Here is a 9,901-nt window from a genome sequence, read left to right on the forward strand (position 1 = left end):
TGTTGATCTATCACTTTGCGGTCTCGCCCCAGCACAGTCACAAATGAACAAAGTTATTTTTAGATATACTTTGCGCGCGAAACAAACAAAGGGCCGCTAATTTTAACCAATCAGAAGAAGCCATGTCACGCGTGACTGCTTCTGTCATGTTTTTTTTTTTTTCAGGGACATGACAACTGACTTTCGCGGGAACAGGTATTTTAAAAATAGACTCATTTTTGACTGTGCTGGGGAGCCCACCCATGCCATAACAACACTCTTATCTAATTCACTCTTGGAGCTTAACGTGCCCTTGCTATAGATAGTTATCCTTCCAGTCAGAACAGTGCATAATGTATAGCGCGATCTATTATTAATCCTTGCATACGGCCGGGACCTCTGAAATTTCAATTGACCAATCAGCATTCAGCGGGCGGGAAAAACTTTACTGTCCTGACGTCACAGCAATAGTGTGCTCTCTGATTGGTTAGATGCAAAATATTGAAAAATTGCAGTTGATCTTCGATATCGAAGTTCAGTTCTATCGATCTTCTCTTTCACTAATTTATATACATGGCATGGATTTTAGATCATATTGCAACAGCTTACGGTGAATATTTGCCATAATATGGATTAGGTCAATAGAGCGGATTTAAGATTTTATTCAAGCTGGAAGACTTCGCCAACAGGACTCGGCTTCGAAGGAGTTTGTTGAAACTTTCCTCCAGTCCAAAGTACATTTGTACGAAAAACTTCAGATTTTTCCCTCTCTCCTTAGCAACAAAAATAAATCGGTGGCCTCCTTGCAGTTTAGAGACGGTTTTGGTTGGTGAAAGTTCGGTTATGTTTATACAAATTACCGCTACAAGAAAATGAATGTTCACACGAAAGCCATTTAAATCGGGGAGCTTTTCTCTCTGGGGCCCACATCGGCAACCCACAAAGGATATTAAAAACGAAAAACTACAACAAATACTGTAGCAACAAATTAAAAATTTGAAACATTTTTGGGTTTTAAACTTTAAGTTTGGCGCCAAAACCGGGTAACCCGCGTCCGGCAACTCGCTGGCTTGTTTTCACCAGGTAAGATTTTAGCTGTGAAATTATACACAAAATAGCTCGTTCTTCGTCGAACTTTACCCAGAAATCTCTAACTAAGTATTAAAATAGATCAAAAAAATTTTAATATTGGCTTTATATTTGTTCACCTTGGGAAAAAGTAAGAAAAAATACCCTTGATCTGCTCGTTTCGAGTGGCATTTCTTGCAGCAAAACAAACTACCTCATTTAGGCACACATAAAACGTACCACTTACGGTTGACAGTCAAGTCTTGACTGCCGCTTGTACCGCGGGTGCAACCACCGTAAGCAAGGATTTAGCATATAGGTGAGCTGAGATAAAATATCAACATTAAGGCTTCGCTTCCCTGTAAAAAGTGTTATTTGCTGTTTTTATACTAGAGGCGCATATTCCGTCAAGACGAATTATGACAATTATGCGTCTCTTATATTATGCGTCTAGTGTAAAGACGGGACGAACTATATAAGACACACAATTCGTCTGGGACGAACTTGGGGAAACATTTTTTCTGCTTGTATTAAATTCATCTAGTGTAAAGACGGACACAAGACCCAAAATAACGCGTCTGGACGAACTATCCAGTTTCGTGTTTATTCAAAGATGCACTTAATTATAAGTGGATACTTCGTCCAGACGCATAATGCGTCCTGTGTCCGTCTTTAGACTAGAGGAAGTTAAGAGATGCATAAAAATGTTTGCCCAAGTACGTCCCAGAAGAATTATGTGTCTTATAAAGTTCGTCCCGCGTCTTTACACTAGACCGATAACGTGAGAGACGCATAATTCCTCTAGACGGATTATGTGTCATTATTTTGTCGATTTCAGGTTTTCGTTGTTCTAGACGGTATCAATAACCGGCTAGTAACATCCAAGGGATGCGAGATGGGAAGAAGTACGTTTCAAAAAAGTACGAATCTTGAATAGGGGTAGAACGGCCCGTTAATGAAAAAAGAAGAACCCCACAACAAGAAAGAACTGGACTGAACAACAGCATAAAGCAGCCTTTAAGAAAATTGTCAATAGAACAGAAAAATCTGATCAACAAAATGTCCTTTTAAGCACTTTTTCAACATCTTAAAGTAGCGTCATATTTTTTATTGAAATGAAAATGTACTATTTCGGACTCTCAATTTAAATATCTTGTCTTGGCTCAGAATTTGTTTGGTATTCAGTCTTACTTTTGGCCTTTAACTTAGATCCATTGTTTAATATTTTTCTTTTAAAGAACAACAAAAGTCTAACCGGATCAACTCGGATTGCTCATCTCGGATCGACGTAAAAAAGTGATAAGGCCTCGAGAAATCACCCCGCGTAGCCACAATCTTTAAGCTAACCTTGGTGAAATCGGGGCAAACGTCGAACATTTTTGATTCACAAAACCGTTTTTAGCTCTCTTCCCTCGGAGGTGAGCAATCCAAGTTGATCCGGTCCGACTTTTGTACTTTCCCTTTATAAAACTTCTCATAGGTTGAGGCGAGATGTACGATTACACCAGAAAAGTAAACGACATCACACGTATTTTGCGACTACTTCCGGATATGCGGTATATTCTGAAGATTCGTAAGTCACTGATCTCCGATAGTTCGTAAGAAATCGTCTGCAAAAAAATAAGAAGCCGTCTGATTACAACCCATTGTCAAATTAATTGTTAGATTTAGCTCAGCTTTCAAATTAATTCAAGAATTTTCACACTGGCATATTTCGGTTCCTGATGTGTCATTAAGGCTGGTGAATGTCAGTTTTTATTTGCGCAGCGGTGGGAGTGGATTTTTAGTACAGAAACTACTAAAACAAATAGGGGGTCCAAAATTACAAAAAATGAGATCGCCATTTATTACAAACACCTGCAAAACAGCCTCTCTTTTATCCAAAAGAAAATTTCCTGGGATGCCAACGGAATCAATTACACACTCGCAATTGACATAATTTGAACAATTATTTGTTCATCGTAGGAACTTCGGATAGTTTAAATATTACGTTAAAAAGGGATGCATTTTGCTGATGTATGCTGCCAGAGTAATGCTGTTCTTAATTATAAGCATTTGTTTCAAGAAAAAGTCCGAACAACACAGCTTTTATTTGATGCAAAGATTGCATATGTTTTACAATTTGCACTTGGTTTAGTAAAATTGAAACTTGGGGTTTCTTGGGCGTCCACGTAACTATTAAAATGAGCATATGTTAGACGTTTGATTACTGAAACACTGTTATCTTAAGTAATTTTTTTCCAAAATAAATTGAGAGGAAGAGGCAAAAAAATCTTCTTGTAATCAAGAGCTCTGCAGGGAGTAAACTGAGTGGCATAATGATGTCTTCACTTAGCGTCTATTAAATGTTTCGCAGACCTTTTGGCGAGAAATGAAAAACATACTTTTGGCAGATACATATCTTTTTAGGAAGAAGCAATAGATATGCAGTGTGAGCGACGCATATGAAATTTGCATGCGGCATGTTAACCAATCCATTTTCGAATTTACCAAAATGGTTTGCAAGTTTTGTTCATTATTGTTTCCCCCTCTCAAAACGACGCATGGTGGCTTTGAATAATTGATAGCTCGCAAGACAAGTCTGGTATAAAATGCTCATTTATAAAAAAAAGGCGGGTGAACAGAGTTCATTAGAAAAGCAAAACATTGCGGTTACCAGCTGAGATCTGTAGCAATAATATTTTTTATCGCAGCTGCTAACCTTAAAGTTAAATCGAAAAGATTTAAAACGAAAAAGAAACTTGCAATCATTTTTTTTTCTTCGTTGGAGATATTTTGTATCGTAAACAGCCTTCATCTAGATGGAAAGTTTCATCAAAACCGGAAAATGTTTCAATAAAAAGACAACCAAGATTCCATACATTTTATTTTTAAGGTTTTCCTGTCCGGTATGAAAGACAGTTTCAATAATGTTCCTAAAGTAGGCCCCGCTCAGGTACTTATAGCAGCTGGTGAAAGCTGCTGGTAAGCAGAATGAAAATAAACAATAATGAATATTACCCTCGAATCAGTTAAAACTGGCTAAATATTTGAACTATCCTCTGCCGAGTTAACATTTACCAAAAAGATGCTTTCAATGGACTTGAAGGTCACTTTGTTTTGCTAAAGGGGAATTTTTTTTTGGTCGAGTTCAGTAATCGCTCTTCTGACTGTACTTAACAGCCTGTTGTTAGCCAATCAATAAGGACTGCAATAAACAATGACAATACGCCAAAGCATGCTCAGGGCACGCGCCGATTGGGCAATACAAAATTGACTCTGATTGTATTATTGACAGGTTACCACAAATTCAGGATTTATACACTGCAGAGGATGTCACGTATGGCTCATTTTAAAGATTTCCCCTTACAAGGAAATTGACGCTCATTTTCCAAGAAAAGAGCTTCTTAGCTTAGGCGGTGTCTTTACCCTCGATCAGTAGACGTTTCTTTTTAAGACTGAACAAGATGCCAAAGTCGTTTTTGCTTCGACGCCGTTCGAAACAGGAATGGAACAGTAGACAAGAAAATTGTTCCATGGAAGGTAAACCAGATATTTTCGGTATCATCCCCCAGTTTAGATTGATTATTTTAAATTCTACATGGCAAAAGCCAAGTTTACTCAAATTATGAAAAGAAAACAAACCATTTTCATCTCTCTAACAAGCAAGCTAAGTTTTCTGATTCGTGGTTGTGCATATTTTAGGAGTATCACAGCTTGGCCATTGGAATCGACTGCCCTCACAGGCAGGATCCTTCAAATTAAACAACTTTCAGGACCAAAGCAACTTTGAAGTAGCAAGGGACGTTTCTGGAGACTCTGGGATACGTAATCAAATGAAATTCATCAATTCAAACCTTAAACACCAGTTGCAGGGCGACATGTTAAAGAATGAAAATCTCGAACGAGGCGAGATGACGGCAAATAGACATGAGATTATTTCCCAAGCAATGGCTGAGGAATTCACCTGTAGCAGCGCGGAGGCAGGCGACAAACTAAGAGGTGGTAAAAACTCCAAAAGATCCCAAAAGTCAAGAGAACCTTCCAAGAAAACGACGTCTGCTTCGAGTAACATTATCAGCAAACCTCCTTACAAATGTGATCAGTGCGGAAAGACCTTCAAGACCAAGTACACCCTGACTATCCATCTGAAAATGCCATCACATACTGGCGCCAAGCCGTTTGTTTGCGCCATATGTGGCAAGGGATTTCGCTTGTCCAGCACGCTCTGCCGACATAAAATTATCCACACCTCCGAAAAGCCCCACAAATGCCACATATGCAACAAGGCCTTCAATCGGTCATCCACCCTGAAGACTCACATACGCACACACAGTGAGTTGAAAGAGTTCGTTTGTGATATCTGCGGTAAAGGTTTTCATCAAAAAGGCAATCTGCGCAATCATGTTCTGATCCATACAGGGGAGAAACCGTATCACTGCAATCTTTGCGAGAAAGCGTTCAATAAGCTTTCGAATCTAAAGTTCCATATGCACATTCATACAGACAATGCTCCATATCGTTGTAGATACTGCAAGACTTGCTTCACTCGGCGATGCGACCTCAAACTCCATATCGTGGAATGCAATAAGCAGAATTAAAGAAGAAAAAGGAAAAAAGATTTCAAGCGGTTTGCATTAGGTGACAGTCGATCGACATTAACACGTAAAGCAAATGGATGGTTGGTGTGAAATATTTAAATTGAAGTCGCCAGAAATTTAGACGAATTTTGAGACTGTAATACTCGTACATTTAAAAAATTAAGTAAAACACCCCTCACTCACAGTTAACAAAGTTACCTTTTCTTAAATTACACTGCGCTTGAGAGAGTGGAGTAGAGGAATATTTGTACATTTGTTAAGGACAAAGCTAAATGCCACATTACTGGAAATAACCCGCAGGACACCATTACATCAGTGAGGATTGCCTGGCGAGTTTCATTATTTTTTTTCTCGAGAGGAGATCAAGTATAGTAGATAGGTTTGACATAAAAACTGCACTTGAAAGCTTCTGAAAGCCTTTCTTATAGTAGACATTTGTAGACTTATTGTACTCGTCCGCTTGTGAGGGCTGTGGCTAGTCAACAAAATGAACAGAAAGAATGCGCGAATATTTTATACTTTTCTGGTTTAAGTACAAATTTGTTTAAAATCAAGTCCTAACTTGCTTTATCTTAAAGCTTTTTGTTAAGTTTAAGGGCAGATCATAAAACGACATGTGAAATTTGTAGCAAAGAATTATGCGCTCTTGAAATAGCAAGCCGAATTATAACTTATTAACAAGTGTCGAACCAGCTTATTACCATAAACGGGATACCGCAAAAATAAACGTTCGAGTGATGAACTCGTTAAAAATCCCAAAGGAAGCAATGCCATTTTATGGAGTTTACTTCATTGCAATAAAAAAATCGTGAACTCAGAAATTTAGTGACAGAAGAGAGGTGAAATTTCACTTTCAGAGAAAGAGCGAGCTTCAGTAAAAGTGCTGACCGGTTCTACATTTGCACCAAAACAAAACTAAACCATTCGACATCATATGCTCAAAAAGGCTGAACATTTGATGAATAAAATGGCTAAGGGATCCTACTGTGTATGGTCATCGTTCTGAGTTCTCAAGCGGGCAAATAATCGGCCTTCTCTGTTTAGACGAAAGGAGTTTGTCGTACTCCTGGGTCATAATTCATTACCTTTCACCTTATTCATATAAAAGCGTCTGAATGTGGCATATGAACCTCTAGTTTTGCACTATAACTCAAAACTTATGTCAGCAGTAAGCACGATTAAGTGACATATAAAAAACTGAGGCATCACATTGAAGTTGAACTTCCCCTCAAGTCGATTTCAGGCTTTTGGCCTTCGTGTATTCGGTTGTTGTTTTTTATGCAGAATGTACTCAAAACAACGCAGGTTGTTTCTGCGGAATTGTTAAGGCAATCACAAAAGATTGAATTATCAACAAAAACAGTGTTTCAAACAACTTAGAATTGGCGTTAAGTGGCGAACTCATCAACTCTAATTAACGTGGTATCTCGTAATTGATGAACTGCGGAAAACAGGTGAATCACACCGCTTGCTGATTTTTCCTCTCTCCGAAACAAAGCAAGATGACAAGGAACGGTATTCTAGAAGATTCTGGAAATTGTTGCTGAAAATTAAACTAAGTCGTTTATTTGGCAGCGACAATACTATTACTCGAGTTTTGAAATAAAAAGCGCTTTAGAATTAACAAACATTTTTCGTGCAGCTGCGGTTTATGTATAAATGAGCTATCTTTTTCAATATATCAAATCCGATTTTAAAACAATCCTGAGCACAATGGAATTCATTGTTACAGGAAAAAGAAAGTGTTGCTCGATGCTTTAATCTGTTGACTCTTGCCTCAAAATTTCTATCATCATTCACAAAACAGTCTGGTTGTCGATTCAAAATCTAATGCGTAAAGCCATGCTCATTAAACCGTGCATGCGCAGTTATTTGGAGTGTGTGTTGAAACACGTCAGGTACTGAAAATTTGAAGTCACTTGATTTTAATGATCTTAATAGCAGTAATCTCTCTAACTGAAGGAAAAAGTTTATGTTATGTTTAAGAAAAAGGGTATTTTCGAAACTTAAGTGCCGAAATGATGTACAACTTGGCTTATAGAACTTGGCCGAGACTTTGAGTGAGAAAATCAACTATTTCAGTTCTACTACCAACCGATTTTGGCAAAAAAAAAAAAAAAAAAAAGCATGGTTTACTGTTGACCCTCAACATCCGGACTGCCATTTGTTCGATTTAAGTTTCACTCCAATTATTTATATACGAAACTAAAGTTCTCACTTATGTGTCATTTAAAATGGTTACTTTCCAAATCATTAATGAATGCGCAACTTCAGTTTGGCTAACTTAGCTATGTAAGACTTAAATAATTGTTCAAGAGTACGATTTTTTAAATGAAAGAAATCTTTATTATGATTATCATATCAAAAGTGTAAAAATAGTTTTGATATTTACGATCTTGTTCTACATCAGTCTTAATAAAAGTCAATAATCAAAAACAGACCCCTGCATGGTGATTATGACTCCTCCGTCGCTGCGAAGTATAGCCGTAAATTACTGCAACATCAAAGAGAGTGTTTACATTTCGTATAACTGTCAAACCGTTACGAGTTCAGCACAAGACTCGTGAGCTAGCAAATTCGATCTTTAAACAATAGTGATCTCGTGGTTCCATAAATTTTCAACTGAATTCACCGATAAAAATTTTGCATGCAAAAACTTACTTTAGAATGCTTCAGGAAAAAAATAATGCCTAGTGACAAACCAAAAACTCGCGGTCATTATTCTTGCGAATTTTTATATTACTTGACTAATGATTATCATGTTAATTTACGCCTGAGGTTTCCTTGGTGGTAAAGACTCTTGCGTCTGCACAAAGGTCCAGAAATGCACATGTGAAACCAAACGCTTTTTTGACAATTATTTTAAAGTTTATTTTTATTATTAAACTTACACGTCCACTACAACAAAAGCTACAACTTACAAAATGCAATACATTATGCTTACATCACAACATTTCAACTCACATCTATATTTACCCATACCTTTTTTTAATTTACTTTTTTTTATTTTTTTTATTTTTTCGGGTTGTTTGGATTTGCCTCATGGAATCATTGTTTCATTTTGCATAGGTGTCTTAGTTTTCAGAAACTACCCTTTTCCATATTATGGAGTATAGGGTTTTTTCATATTTATTACGTGATTCCTATTTTTTAAAAACGAAAGACTTTTCATGTTCAAATATTTGTTTATCCGAGTCCTGCATTTTTTTAAAAATTTGTTTAAAATTCAAATGTACAACATTAACATGAAGTACTCATAATGCTGTTTACAAACGCGATATTACAATTTGTAGATTACATCGCTCCTCTGCGTGTTCAACGCGGCGTGCCTCTGGAAGGGAAAGAGAACAGAGAAAGAACAAATTAAAAAAACAAGGAAATTCCTTAGAGAGGAAAAGCCTATACATTTTTAACCAAAGGGAAAAAAAAAAGAAAAAAAATTAAGGTAGTGCTACTTATTAAACCAAACGCTTGTAGGTTGGTTCACCAGGAAACCGTCATGTCTTATTGAATTTATGTCTTTACACAATGGGCGAAAAATGGATTTGATAGAAGACAAAATTGATCTAAATACTGATATTAATGCTGTTGCAGTGAGTGAGCCTGAAGCGAACGAACGAGGCGGGCTCTCTTATCGGGAAAATAATACATATTTCTTCGCGAATTGCGGAATTAAGATACGCGTTCTGATCGTCCGTACCCAGAGTCTTTGTTCTTGTAATAAATGTGTGAACAAATTGCTCGTTACAAAGAAGACTAGAACAGAAGCTTGCTGCCACGTTCTCTATTAGAAGTAACTAAACCTGTAACAAAGCTCTGTTTTTTAGTCTTCTGGTTCATCATGTTCGCTTCTTTGATACGTGATAAACTTTATTGCATCTTCGTGAAATACAAATAGGAAAAGCTGTCAGGCTGACCCAAAGTGATAAATGGTCAGGACTCAACGTACAGATCACACTCGGCTTAAGATTCAGAGTCTACTCAAGGACAAAGTATATAAATTCTGTTGTGCAGCTGAGGGTCCAATTTGGAGGTAAACGTGTTGTACCGTCCCTGCTCAAGACCTATTAAGCAGCATTTTTACAGGAAACTAGCCAAGTATTACAATCGGAAGAATTGTACAATAAAAACCGGTGTAATCGGAATAATCGTATAACCGTAACAATAAGAGATTCGGAAGACTCGGAAAATAAGAATCTATAAAATCGGAACAATCAGAAGAATCATTTGGCAAAACACATATTTTACTATTGTTCTATTTAGCCTTATAGTCG

General features: G+C 37.2%; 1 protein-coding gene across 1 annotated transcript; it reads left to right on the plus strand.

The window, feature by feature from the left end:
* The first annotated feature begins 4,099 nt into the window (after positions 1–4,099).
* Positions 4,100–7,098, plus strand: LOC138021472 (fez family zinc finger protein erm-like). The gene is made up of 2 exons (XM_068868354.1): positions 4,100–4,569; positions 4,732–7,098. The coding sequence occupies exons 1-2, from the start codon at positions 4,494–4,496 to the stop codon at positions 5,625–5,627; spliced, it is 972 nt and encodes a 323-aa protein (XP_068724455.1). The 5' UTR covers positions 4,100–4,493; the 3' UTR covers positions 5,628–7,098.
* Positions 7,099–9,901: the final 2,803 nt, after the last annotated feature.

Source organism: Montipora capricornis, chromosome 10 (genome assembly GCF_036669925.1).
Source record: "Montipora capricornis isolate CH-2021 chromosome 10, ASM3666992v2, whole genome shotgun sequence".
NCBI lineage: Eukaryota > Metazoa > Cnidaria > Anthozoa > Scleractinia > Acroporidae > Montipora > Montipora capricornis.

What these genes read in the sequence shown, in the direction of transcription:
- LOC138021472 (XM_068868354.1), top strand. Translation starts at nt 4,494, where the DNA reads ATGCCAAAGTCGTTTTTGCTTCGACGCCGTTCGAAACAGGAATGGAAC. An exon ending in AGAAAATTGTTCCATGGAAG is followed by an intron (nt 4,570 to 4,731) that starts GTAAACCAGATA and finishes TGCATATTTTAG; the next exon opens with GAGTATCACAGCTTGGCCAT.